This window comes from Empidonax traillii, unplaced genomic scaffold, assembly GCF_003031625.1.
Source record: "Empidonax traillii isolate 1590-97213 ecotype Southwest subspecies unplaced genomic scaffold, ASM303162v1 scaffold20:size5563877, whole genome shotgun sequence".
NCBI lineage: Eukaryota > Metazoa > Chordata > Aves > Passeriformes > Tyrannidae > Empidonax > Empidonax traillii.
This window is the reverse complement of record NW_020955213.1, coordinates 2820769-2835416: the sequence shown is the minus strand read 5'-3', so window position 1 is coordinate 2835416 and position 14648 is coordinate 2820769. Positions and strand designations below refer to the sequence as shown.

At 39.5% G+C, this 14648-nt stretch overlaps 1 protein-coding gene across 7 annotated transcripts in view; it reads right to left on the bottom strand.

The window, feature by feature from the left end:
* Positions 1-14648, bottom strand: part of IL1RAPL2 (interleukin 1 receptor accessory protein like 2) — a 364240-nt gene that overhangs the window by 167695 nt on the left and 181897 nt on the right. For all 7 annotated transcript variants that reach the window (XM_027898862.1, XM_027898854.1, XM_027898846.1 and 4 more), the window contains one exon: positions 5828-6101. In XM_027898862.1, the coding sequence (XP_027754663.1) occupies positions 5828-6101 (274 nt within the window). The remainder of the gene's footprint in view (positions 1-5827; positions 6102-14648) is intronic.

Sequence of the window (14648 nt, the reverse complement as noted above, 5' to 3'; positions counted from 1 at the left end):
ATGTGGGTTCCAGCAGGGTGATACCTGGAGGAGCACGTTCTCCTCCATTGTTATGTGGAGAACAGAAGGGAAATGCAAACTCCCTGGAGTTTGCTGGAGAGAAGGTGGCTGATGAGGGCTGAACATCTCAGCAGCAGGTCTCCTGCATGTAGCGTGGACTGCATGAGGAAGCAATCCCTCACTTTGCCTCCTTTCTCTCCACTAGGTAAGGCTGGAATCCCACCAGGGAAGGCACTTCACACAAACAAGCAGTGACAGTGAACTGAAATGCCACTGAGGCACTGCAGCACAGGGAGCTTTCGCTATGACAATCTGTACGGGCTGCAAAGTAATGTCACTCATTTTAAAGGTACCTAAAGCTGGGATTCACTATTAGGAAAACTAAAGGATACACAATATTCTCATTCTTGTACGTGCTGCTGCAACAGGGAAGTCACCAGATGCTCTCCAACCACAGAGTAACACAGGCATTTCTGCCTGAAGCCCTGACTGTTCTTGCAGCTTCTCATCAGCAGTAAACATTGGCTTTCAGAAAGACAGAGGATGAATAATTTCTCTTTTAAAGTTTTAAAGGAGGAGGGTGAGTGAGCGGAAATATACATATCACCAGGGAAAAGAAACAAATCTTTGTTTTTCTGCAAAGAATAGATAGAACTGATTTCTCTCAATAAAGACAACGTCATCAAAATGATTTGCAGGAGCACCATCAGTTTCTACACAATTTTAGATACAAAAGTAGAAGCATTCTGATTCTGCTTTCCCCTGCATTTTGATAATGCCAAAAACATTATATCTCAGTGATAAAAACTCAAAAAATTTTATTTTATCATGAATCATACTGACTATAATGTATCTGATCTAGCACTGAATTAAAGTATTGAATACTATATCTCACAGGGATTTTGTTTTTACAGAATCAGTCAATTTTATTGTGGCAAATGTCACACACTTTTAATGTGTGACATTTAATGTTAGTGCCATACAGAGCCTGGGAAGCCTGTGCTGAATGCAGTTGCTCCAGATGTGAAATGTAGCTGCTTCTGCAGACATGCCTGGGACCACTGGAATTACAACACTGCCTCTGAAGGGATCTGAGATACAAAATCACCTTTGTCGTGGGCGGGTGAGCACTGAATGAAGCCAAAGCAACTGAAAATGAAACAGTCTCTATTGCCACCGACAACATTAACAGCTGTATTAAAACACATACTGCAAAAACCGTGAGAGATGGCTGCAGAGAAAGTAACCTTACCCCTGCAGATTTTCACATCAATATTTAGTCCAACGTTCTTGTTTGGTGTTTGTTGGGATCCAAAACCACCTCTTCTTTCGTTCCTGTTTGGAAGCCAGACCTTCAGCACTTAGAAAAGTGGTGCAGCTTTTTCTGGGTGCATTCTGCAATCCAGGTTGTAGGCACTTGAAACAAGCCCCTCAGCTCACCCTAACACCCTCTTGAAGTGAGAGCACAGAGGTTGTGCCACAGATGAAGTTTTACTGCCAGCCCCTCCAGGCTGTCTAAATCTGATTTTGAGTTGGTGCTCATGTACTCCACAGACATTCAGAAGCTGGAAGGCTTCTGAAATCTATTGGTCTATTTTATCACTGCTCAGAAAGTAATATCTCAATATTTCACCAGTGCTTCAGCAAAGGCTCAATTCTTCTGTGCATGTCCACAGCAATGCTGCTCTCCATTAAGAACTGTGCAGACAGAGACGCAGTAAAGGAAAAGGGATACCCAGATTTCCTAACTTGATTTGTCGGCAGTTCTCTGGCATCAAATGCTGGAATTAAAGATCTGCAAGCTTATTCCCTCATAGGCATTCGAGGCCCTCGCTCCCTTTTTATTCTGCACCCTGTAGCTCCATCAGCCAGTCTGGTGACCACAAACCTCCACCTCCTGCTTTCCTGCACTCACTGAAGGCCCAGACTTTCTACCCTCCTGATTCACATTATGGGAATCAAGTTATTTTATTTCACCAACAGTTAATTAACCGCAAATATGCACTAATATTTTTACTCCTAGTGGTTTTATTCTTTAAATGCTCATTAGAGTTTCTCTTGGAGCTGGGACTAGTTAGAAGAAAGGCTTCCAGGAGCAGTCACGTGATGAGGGCAAATTTGGGCCAAAGTTGCTGAGATTTCTTCCCCATCTTCTCTTCTCTTCTTTTACCAGGTTAAGAAGATTTAAGCCGTCCCAGTTTTTGTTCCCTCTTTAAAAAACAGGCTTTTAACACAGAAAAACAGATGTATTTGTTCAGAGAGAAAAAGTAGCACATGATCTGACAAATAAATGACTGTCCTACATCCTCGGAACTGTAGGGCCACCCATTTAGATCTGGTTGAGTTTCCATGTTTAGTTTTAGAGTTCTCATCTCTGAATCCTTCAGTGAAGTGCTGATGTGAACATCCCAGAACATCAAACCTCAGAAACAGAAATGCTGACAGCTTTATCTGAAAGTAGCGTTGCTGGGTGCTGGAAGATTAATGGTATATCCAGGGCCTGTACTGCAAAGAGACCTCCAGAACACAGCATTTCCCTACTGGGCAGTAATGTCATGATACAAATGATGCAATGAAAAACACATTTATCCATTAGTTAGGATCCCTTTTTGATGTAGTAGTAATATCTCTGATTTTACACAGAAAAGGCACCCAAGAACAAAGCAGATTCCTTGCAAGGAAGTCCTTGCAGAATCAGGACCCCTTAAATTGTTACATCTATGCTTAACACTGGAGACAAATATCACACTTTGGTTTGCATTTGAGTGTCAGCTCAATGCTAAACTGTATTGTGAGAAGGGAGAAGTAGGTTTTAATGCAACAATAACTTCCTCCTACTATACACACACCCCCACACCTGTCTGTGCAACAATGGCTAATTGGTTAATAAAGGAGAGGTAACATTTAAATTATGATATCAGACCTTTTCAGCCTGGAGAAGCAACCTCTTATTATGGCTGCTCTAATACTCCTTAATTTTATTCAGTATTACAGGTTATTTTACAAAACAGACATTATGATTATTGAAATGACAATTCTGTATAAGAAAGAATTTACTGACACATTTAATTTTTACCCTTCTCCAAATCACTGTCATATCAGCCTATCCTTCACCTGCTCATACCCACCCTTTTCAAGTGACTTCTAAAAATTTCCTTCCAATTGCTTCACTGATATTCATGCCTTGATCCTATAAGCACACGTGAGCAACCAGATAATGCAGGTTCTTGGAAAACAAGTTTGGTCTTTTTTATAGAATTTTGAAGACATTCAACAATAAGAAATTCAGTGAAAAGTGCAGTTGACATTTTCCCCATACAGTTTTTTTATCTGTCACGTTGTGTTGACTGGGAAAAAAGTAACAAATTGGGGGAGAGTGAATTAGCAAAGCTCTCACTATTGCTGTGATATCCTTTATGTATAACTCACTGAAAAGCCTTGGTGTTCAAGTCCCTTTTATAAGAGATCTTCACAGCTCCAGACTCTACCCTTTCTTTAAAGCCACAAACTGCTTCTGGGACAAGGATCCCTTGTCTCCCCTCAGTCTTAGCACCACATCCAAGCATCTCACTTTGCACAGTTTTGCAAAGACAAGTACAAACAACAAACAGAGCAGTTCTAAGGCAAGGGACTTGAAGTGGTGGAATTCAGCACAGCCTGGCCACTGGGACATGTAAATGTGGGATTTAACACTTTGGACAGCACAGGGGATTGTACCAGGGCTTCACCCATCCTTGGAGAGTAGCTAGAAGGACATCAATTTGGAATTGAATTGATCCTGATTTTCTCTTACAGAACCTAAATGAAAACTTCTTTCTTGAGAAAAACCCAGTGTTGCACACTGATGGACACATTTCCACTGCATCAAGTTCTATCTACCCATCTCTGTCCACTCAGTCTACAAAAGACAGCATTTGTAACTGAAATTGTTAATGCTTCTAGAAAATGAAATAATATTCTAAAATTACTGCTCTCATTTGTGACCTCTTAATTCTCATAAAGCAGGTGATCCTGGTTAATGACTAAAACGCAAACATCTGCTTATCCCCCTCCAAAAAATGGATTAATAAGGCTGAAATTACACAGTTAATGGTGTGGATAGTCTCCCACAAAAGTGTGATCATCATTTCAGAACATTACATCTAGCTCTATTTTAATGAAATTAAAATCAATTACTATTGCTATTTCCTCAGCTATTTTAAGCAACCTAGGGTTTCATAAACAGTAACAGCAAGGATACCTTACCCAGTTTTTGGAAGAAAAATTAATTCAGCAAAGAAAAAAATATAGTCTTTTATCTGTAACCACCACACATAATATTCTGCACTCTGACATAAATCTGAAAAAGGCAAAAATATCTGTAATTATATAGGAAAGTTCTAGTCAAAGCAGGGAAACTGCATAACTGACAAGGAAGATCTTGTTGCTGTATAATGCCTTCCAAGAAGCATGTCATATAGTTTTTAGCTGACAATGAGGAGAAGCCATGAATTATTCAAGAACTTGCCCAATCATTACCAAAACTACTTTGTCATGTAAATGAGCAGAGTTTTGAAATTTCCCGGAAAAAAGTATATCCCAGAATTTGATCCAAGATCAATTCTTCATTGTTCACAAAGGATTTGTATTAAAAATTTTCAGAGTATTAAACTAGTAACTTGATTATCACAACAGTGACTTCTTATAAAAAAGGGACAGCTCCCTTGAAATATGTAAATCACCATCTTACTGTAACATTTCAAAATCAAGGAGCTGACATACACCCAACCTGTGACAGGGCAGCTAATAAAAGAATAACTCCAAAAGTTGCAACACAGACTTACTGGTAAGTTTGGCAAATGCATCTGATATTTAAACGGGACACTGTGCCCAGTAGAACCACCAGGCCCCACGGCACAATCTTTGATTTCAGCAGCGTTCCTCAGGGTCAGAATGGTCTGAGGCAGCTCAGACAAGGCAGAAACTCAGTAGAGATGAAGAGAGAGCAAATCCTGGGTTCTGAGCAGTGCTGTTATTTTGCTGCAATATTTGATATTAAATTCGTCAAACATGTCTAATTTTGGTGTGGAACAGCAGAGAATGATGAAGCAAGCTTCATTCTCTGAAACTAAACAGTTTTAAACCAAATTATATAAAGTATCTGCAAACTCCTTTTAATTCAGAACTGGATCATTTAAGGAATATTTATTCATTCATTCTTAAAGAATTCTCCCTTTTTTATCTTCTCATTTTAGGCATAGAGCTGACATCAACATCCACATGATGGAAATCACGAGCTCCGGCACATGTTTAATTTAAGGCTCATCCAACAGTTCCAAAATACTTCTGAGACATGCATTTTGGTGCCTTACCAAACGAGGTCTGCTTAAATTTATGACAAATCATAACTCTATATTAAAATACACATTTCTTCAAAACCAGACAGAACTGCAACTCCCCATGGCCTAACCCCATCAGAATAATTCAAACTGTAACTCTCAAATAACTCAGAGGATTTGAAACAGAACATTACTTAACCAAAATACTTTATGATTTAAGAAGTATCAAGTTCTGAAGGTTTATGGTAAATTGAGAATTTATGAATGTTGGACTAAAAAAAAAAAGTAATTAAGTGAAAGCACATTAATTACAGCTATTGGACAAGGTAACTATAATTACATAGGAAATTAATTCTGAGACAAAGCATTATGTGACATATATAATTATGAGAATAAAAAAGAATTATATATTAGCTGGATGAATATCTCGATCCTGATAGCTAAAATTAAATATGTTTTTAACCAAGACAATCCATACATTCTTACTTAGACTTTAACACAATACCCACCTTAGAACACACGTGTAGAAACCACTGTCTTGCAACTCAACTGAGTGAAACCATATGGAATCTTCATCCTTGCTCATCCTAACTTCGGAAAATATAATGGGTTCTTCTAAATCTCCTTTGTTTTTGTACCACATAAGCCTAAGACCTGTGCTTTGGGCCATGCTATAATTAGTTCTGATATAGCTGTAGAAAAGGGCACATTTCACTCGGACTGGTTCACCTGCCAAAGCCATGTATGTCTTGAGATCCACTGACCAGTCAATGCAACCATCAACTGAAAGCAAAACAATAATAAAGAAATATTAGACACAGAGATATTTTTCAGTATAATGAAAGGACACTTGAGAAATACAATGCAATACATTAAAAGCAAAGAACCTTTGTTTTACGGCAATACAAAACACGTAAAGCAACTATTGGCAATTAGGGTTTCATAAGCCTTTTTCCATCACATGTAACCGTGAATTTGCAGGCAATAAATAGAACACACTGAGCCTGCTGCTCAATTCCGCTTCTTTAGAATATCATTACTTTCATCCCCAAAACACTAATTTTTTATTAAATAAACTAAATGCTTCACCTTAACTACTTGCCTCTGTAAGCCAGTCTTGAAATCTTGATTTCCTTGTTGGAGGAAAATGTACATTGGCATCTGATGTCAATCTTATCCCTTAAAACTTTTCCATCCACCTCTGCTGATTACGTTATGCAATCTCCCCCCCCCCCCCCCCCCCCCCCCAAAATAACAGATGTGACATTTATCATTTTCTTTTCGAGGCAGTTCCACAGAACTTTTTTCTTTTCTACAGCCTACTCACACTGCAGAGATGTGCATTACATACACCAGGATACAATTACTACGTGCTGCCTGTGCAATCAAGATTAATACAGCAGTTGTACAAACAAGAAAAGAGATCTTTTGATGTTCTGTTCAGCAAAAACTTTTGAAACTGTTTTCTTAATATTTCACTTGTAAAATTAACATATGTCAGCCAGTTAAAAGATTACTTCTCCCTACAATTTCTTCCCCCTTTATTATTGTCTTAGCTACAATACAATCCTAGAACACGAATATGTATCCATGTGTAACTCCCCCCTCAATTAACAGAGACCTTCTAGTTCAATCCTTCTAATTGCTGGGAAAATTGTAAGTTTGAAAGTCAACCAAGAATATAACCAAAGAAAAATAATTCAAAAGCAGATCATCAATAGGCAAACACATTACCTAAAATTAATAGACTTGATTCAATATGTAGTTTTCAGCATTTATAGATCATATTCAGCTACAAGTAAGTGGAACATCTTTACCCTTCATGCAGCTACTTCAAATTCAACCAAGTAATGCTCAATTTGCCCCTTCTGCATTTACAATATTAACGCTCGAACTATAAATGCTGGATATCCTTATACACTCTTCAGTTTATATACATCTTCAATAGCATTCAGTCTTCCCATGATTTTTTAATTTACTTCCTAAAAAAATGCAGCAAACCAAAATTTCCACACGTGGTGGAATATCAGGTCTAGTCTCTTTTTTCAGCGGTTTTTATGGCCTTTAAATTATGTCTGACATCTTTTCAGGCTTCTCTTCAATCGTTCAAAAGTATCCGTGATAAATGGAAGGTTTTAATTTTCCCATCGCCATAAATCAGCTTTAACTGTACTGGGATCACATGGGCCATGCACCTGAACCATATTTTAAACCTGTTGACACCGACCACTTTCATACTTTTCTGATACATAACTTCCATGTAACATCTCATTGCAAAATAAACTTTATTCGTAAAAAAACCCCAAACTAGCATAAGCTCAGGTGAGGAAGGAAAACAAATGTTCAAACCTATGTTATTTATGTACCTACTGTCAAGAGGGTATTGGCAGGCAAAGGGAGGTCTTACAACACCTCTACCCAGAAGGTTTTACCTGCTCCTGCCCTACTCTGCAGGCAGGTGCAAACAGAGCAGCTGCTTGTGCCAGCTGACTTCTTTCTTCATCAAGGAAAGTCCCCAAACCAAACCCTTCACCTGAAGTTATGTACACACAGTTTTGGTTAACTTCAATTTTCATTTCCATTCTCATTTTGATCCCGCTGATTTAAATTAAAATTCATTGTTTCTTGCTTTTAACAGCTGCTGTTAATGACATCAACTGAAAGGCCATCAGCAATTTACCAACTTTACTTTTCCTCGCTGCTTTCTCTGTGTTCTCTCTCACACACTTAGTGCCACACAAAACAGGACAAGTTTGGATAATAATTAATTGAAAATCCTGCACAGAAGTATTTGCTCTCAGTACATCCCCTCCGGGTTTATAACATCCTTCACTGTGACCAAAGCTGCACATTGTAATTTGAACACGCCCTTGTCAAGACCACAGAAAACACCACACTGGGCTCTCTCTGCATCATTGTTAGACATGGGCAACCAGCAGCAGAGCTGGTTCTCCCAGTCCTACAACCCCGTCCAATCCACTTTTATGCTAAAGCCTGGTTCTGACACCATGAATTATTTTATAGAATGGACTGAAGTCTTTTACATCAAGCAGGTATCATTGTACCTCATACAGAGCTTCCTCACAAAAGCTCTGTGCTTTTTATAAGCCCTGCTCTTTAGGCTGGTGTGATTTACAATTAAAGAGCAGTGCAGAGCTGACAGTCACCTTATCTCAATGAGGGATGTGAAGGCAACGCTGAGCCCTCCAGATGGCTCATCTCTTGTTCTCCAGGACACACAGATATTCTCAAAGGCATCCTTCCTCCTGCACTTTAGCAAAGGCACAAAAGTCTAAGTAGGGACATAAGCTGAAATGAATAGGGGTGCCCAGAACTGGAATTCAGATCCAGACTAATTAATCCTGTCAATCTTGTGTCAATCAAAGCCTGTCACATCATCTAATGCTTTCAAACCTGTGCTGGTTCAGCAAAGTTAAACCACAGCAAAGAATGGCTGACATTCAGACACACATGGAAAGCTTGGGGGTCAAGCAGAATGGCACCAGTTTTTCATTTATTTCACAGAGCAGAGTCACAATTAGGAGTTAGGTACTGACCCAATATGGAAATCTAGTTTTGGAAGCTGAAAATGCCTCTGATTCCAGTAAAATTTCTCCCACATCCACACCAAACAACTTGTCGAAGCACAGCTCAAATCATCCTTCAGTGTCATTCAATCTGCCTCATCTTCCACTTCGATTTAAAAAATTCTTCTCCCTTCTAGTGTGCCCTTCTCTACTGTTTTATTTTCAAAATTTGAGTTGTTAAAGTGGAATACATGAAAGGCATTTGAAAGATTATTTATAAGCAGGTCACTAGAGTAGCTAAAACCTATCTCTAAGTGCCCCCATCAGAGAACAAGGCAGTGGTGCTGGTGCTCCATTGGCCATGGCCAGGGATCCAGTGGGCACTGGGCACAGTGACTTGAGCCCAGCACAGCACCAGCATCTCAAAGAAGAAATGAAAGAAAAGGAAATTTACAGAGGAGACCCTTTTCCCATTAACAGCATCCAAATGGAAGAATTTCAGCAGCCCAAGCGAGGCTGACCCCAACACAGGGAGCCCAGCAGAGGGGAAGGTGCAGGAGGCTGTGCCTGCCCATCGCCCCTGCCTGCCCCCGCTGCTCCCCTGCAAGAGCTCCCTCCCTGCAGCATGTCAGGAGGTGGTAATTACAGAGGACAGCACACAGGGAACGGAGCAACCATTCATTATGGGGTTGATGACATCTGCGGAGGGGAGAAGTCTCACAGACCGCCTTGACTAAATCTTAATTATCGAAGAAAGACTAATCAAACAGGAGATGACTTTTTCCCCTCACCCTTTTTTTTTTTTTTTCTTGTTAAACACACAGTCAAGAATGTTTCCTCTTATGAAGCTGTAGAGGCTAAAATCTAGGTCAGGCTCCCTGCACTCACATGGAAGCTGGAATTTTTCCTCTTGCCGTGCTGTCAGTCACTGGAGCGTGAGCATTGTTAGGTTCGTTTGGAGTATTCTCCAAGCTGTCATTACAAATGACTGGAGTTGCCTAGGTGGAGTTTAGCACTCCATTATCCAGAACAAAGTTTGCTGTCATTTTTTTGGGGGCTGGCTCTCAATATGTAATATAATCAGGGTGATAAGAAGAGAAAAATAATGGCATTAGAGAGAGGAACTTACTACATAATAAATGTATAGACACTATTTTTCTGCTACCCCATAATCACCTGGTAAGTTCCAGACTGAAAGCCAATTCATATTAAATCCTGTATATCCTGGGTGTACTTTAGATGCTTACAATAATTTTTTTTATTTTTTATTTTTTAATTTGGAACACTGAGAGAATATGGAAAAAAACTGTCCCATTTTTAGCCCAGGTACCTAAGGAAAAGAGGTTTGCCCATCAATCAGTGTCCTCACTACCTTAGCATAACTTCTCCCCAAGTGACTAAATTCCACATTATTGTGTAGAACATGAAAGTGCTCAGGTACACGAGAGCCCTGCACGGGTGCAGGAGAGAGTCCCAGTGTGTCCCCCAGGGGCTGGGAAACACAGAGCAGTAAATCACAGCGGAGCCCCACTGAGCCCATCCCAGTTATCTATCCAGGCTAAAGCAACCTGAGGAGACAGTGAACTGAAAAGGAAGGTTTCAAAATTATTAAGGAAATTAGACAGTAAGTTGTCTGACAGTACGTTACTATATTTTCATGTCAGCAATCACCCAAAGTGTGTACTGCATCTTCTTCCTCAACATTTCTTGGTAATTTCCCATTGCTCTTATTTTAAATAAATCTCACTGTCTAGGGAGTCTAGATGCATTTTAACATGAACCATAATAATTTATGAGCAATTATGGAGGAGCATGTACATAGTCTCTGAGTAATTTGTCTTTCTGATTGCTGTCATATAAATAATTTTTTGCATAGCGAATCTGCCTGTTATAATTTTTGTAGGGATCTATCACCTACAGCAATTTATATCATGGCATTGTTAAACATGTTTGCCTACCTTGTTACCTGAAAATCTCATTTTAAATTGAAATCATCTACAAATAAATAATTAAAAAAAAAAAACAGACTAGCTAATGTATTAAATTTATTGCTCCACAAAGCAAGCAATGCTTGTGACTGCAGGTACGTAGTCAGAAATAAAACTACTATTCCTCTAATATAAGAGTTATATTTTTATGTACATATTAGCTGTAGAACAGCAGAGCCCAGGAACTGATATTCATCATGCTCAGGCTTTGCAGACATGTAGGAATGATAGATGTACTCCATTAAGGATGTCCAAAGAGGGATGCAAATTTTTTAGATTCTTAAAGGAGAGAAATCAGTTACAGCCCATGAACATTTGGCAACTTGGTATTTTCAGATCTTGATTCTGGAGAAGAGGGAACATGTCCTGCATTAGAGCAAACACAGTAAAACCTTTAACAGCTTTGGCTGGATGTGATCTTCACAAGGGTCAGGGTATTGGATCAGCCTTGCCATGCACAATCGGTTTTAAATCTTTGGATTTCTGGCTATGCTATGCTAATGCTGCTGTGGTGCTTGCAGACCCTGCCAGCATCTCATCACAGCCTGGCACTGCCACATGAGACCTGACAGTCAGCAGAGCCCAGCACGTGGTCCTCTGCTCCTCACACCACGAGCCGTGTCAGGGAGCTGAACCGCCTAAAAACTGCCAGAAACCACCCCCTCCCTTTGGAGTACTCCTTAAATACTCCAATGTTCAGAGATTCGTTTGTTGGTCAGAGAACACATTTCAAGTAAAACAGTCCACTGACCACTTTGCTCACTCTTCAAAGCAGTGGATGTCACCTCCAAAACAGGGTAAGCTCTTTGCGTGTGGAGCTCCCTCAGCTTAGCTGACCTAACAAACTGGATGGTCAAAGTACACTCTGACAGCTATTAATAAAAATCCACTCTAACTAAAGATATCTGAGCTGATATTTCCAACACAGAGAGCAAGTTTCCCAGTTTTACAGGGGAGAAGGAGTCGTCCATGCTGGTGGTACTTCAGGAGGGAGAGGAGGGAGCCCTTTTGCAGCAGCAGAGGAGCGTGTTCGTGATGTTTCTTTTCTGTGAGTCAATTTTACCCTTCCTTGAGTGAAGTGGACCTTCAGTTTTGACTCTAACTCTGCTCAAAATTTAAACAAATACATACAGTCGTTCCCTGAGAAATACAGTAAATCAAAAATGTATCTGTTGGAGATAAGACCAATTAGAAAACCACCAATCCTGAGAAAAAAACCAAGTTTATCGTGATACAAGACGGGTGAATTTTGTCTGGTTCTCCTACTACCCTGTTAACAACTCCAACTAATTAATTTCTATCACAGTAATGTCTTGTTTCAGCAATGAACCAAGATTATTTTACTATAGAAACACAACAACTAAGAGGAGGATCACCCACAGACTTTGTAGTTTCTATACTCTGATCTCCACTTTCTGATTTTTTTCTAGCAAGAAGCAGACTATTCAAACTTACTGGTGAAAAAGTTTGGGACTTTCAGGACATGTAAAAGTGCAAATATTCCAAAATTCCTAGATCAAGTGCTGATGAGTGCCAAAAAAACCACTTAGATTTAGCAACATGTAAATATTTATCCAAATCTGGGTCATAAATAAGGAAAAATGCATTTAGTTATCTGTATACATTACCTGATATTTTTCCAAATTTTGATCAAAGCTTCAAATTTCTCTAAGATAGACCAAAAGGTTTTAAAGTCTTTTAAGTCTTGCTTCATTTTTTTGGACCAGCTTTTCTTTCGATATACAGCTAAACAACCCAACTCAAATGTCAAATATTCCAGTCGAACACTCATCATTTCCTTTGAGGTCAAACACACTGTAAATATATACTGCCAGAGGTTCAAATAACCACGGATTGCTCTGCTCTGAATTACATATGCATATGGAGCCAGGAGCATTTCAGTCTTATATTGAAAATGCAAAAGAAAATATACTAGTAGATCACCAGAATTCTCCAGGGAGAGAAAAAACCCTGAACAAAGTCTCAGCTTCCAGGAGCGATGGCATATTAATGAGGTCAAGACTTAGAAATCATACTTGAAGAACAAAAATGCTGCAGCAGTGTCAGTAGAAGTGACTGGACAGGAGCATTTCATCCTGTAGCACTTGTCAGAGGCAGCTTTTCAGGTGGCACCTCATCACAGGGGCTTTTGGGAACGCCTGCTGATGGAGAGAAGAGCAAATCGCAGCTGGCAGGTTAAGATTTTGCTGGGGACAGAGAGCTCTGAGACACATTCTGTGAGGGAAAGAAAATCTCTGTTCTCATCATATTCTTTGCTACCTCTTCCAAGTCAGATGTTCTTGGAGACAGATGGAACCTGAAGTGCCCTTCCAAAGCTGTGCTCTTTGCGTTGAGCAGATCGTCCTGCTGAGCACAGAGAGAGAGGGCACTAAAGCAACTGCTTAAAATGCAGCATATTTACCTTAAAAATGAGTGTTTGGTGACCTTGATCTCCTAATCACTTCAGTATCTGGCAGGTTTTTAAAGAGCCTGTGTTGAAGTAAACAGTACAGAAATTGGAACTTATAAAAGCTGCTTGGTTTTAAATATTCAGTATAATGCCTTGATTCTGCACAGGTGTCACCATGCTAGAAAACAATGCAAAAGGCACCTTGAAAATCAACAGCAGTGGAGCCAGGACATGAACAATAAAGAAATCATGGCTTCATGATTTTATGTATTTTGTGAAGTTCAAGGAATGTGCCCCCGTCTGTCCTGGCTTCTCAGCTGCTCTGGTTCTGCCTGGCCCTTGCCCTTCTTGCTCCAGTTCTCCTCCTGCAATGGGGCAACAGATTTGGAAGAGTTGTGGGAAAGATCATTGACAAAACTTCTTCCTCTGCCCAGTCTCCCTCTTTACTCCACAGATGTAAAGCCGAGTGGATGATCTGTGGCAAACAAGGTATCCAAACCACTAAACTTTTCTTCTTGTTTGAGGATCTATAAATTAATCTCTATTTCTTCAAAGTCAGCCATGCAATAACAAAATTTGCATATCTCCTTTTTCCTTTATCCAATTAGCAAGGGAACATAATTTTAAGCAGAAAAGGTATGCTGCTCTAGACTGGGGGAGCCAGATCAGGTATTTGACATTATGTCTGCTTCTTGGAGTGATCAAGCAACAATACTCTCCTATTTAAATCCTAAAGTTCAAATTCCATAAATGAACAACAACTCAAGCACCCAAGAAGTCAATGCAAACACAGGTATGAACTCAAAGACTGTAAATTAGCTGTTTATCCAGTTCTGAAATCCACCTGAATCCCAATTGTTTTAAACACATTGTCCGTATGTCTAGTAAATAAAAATACTTCCATTTTCCAAGCTCCAGATAGCGGAAAAAGTAACTTTTTCTAACGTGTTGTGCAAAGAATAATGCCATTTTTATTATATCTTCAGATTCCTAAGGGAATTAATGAATTATGGAAAAGCACAGAGATTTCCCAACATCTCTGATACTTCTTTGGTGCACAGAACTATCTTCACACAAAGGAGATACAAAGAAAGAAGAAGCCATATCTAAGGAAGAATAGTAACTGATACTACTAACGAGTAAAACAGACTGAAAATATTCCATTGCATTTATAAATAAAACTTTTATCCTAATAAGATTTCAGGTAAGGAGCGACACACTGAAAATACACTTTATACCCGAAGGTGTACGCATTTAATATTTTAAGTGGTGTCAAATATACATGAGTTCTTTAAGGACACTCTCCAAGATGGTTTTAATATTTTCCAGCCAACCACATCAACCACAGAGACTTTCACACACTCCTGTTTTCATGTCTTTAGCACCATGCAAACTTTGGGAACAA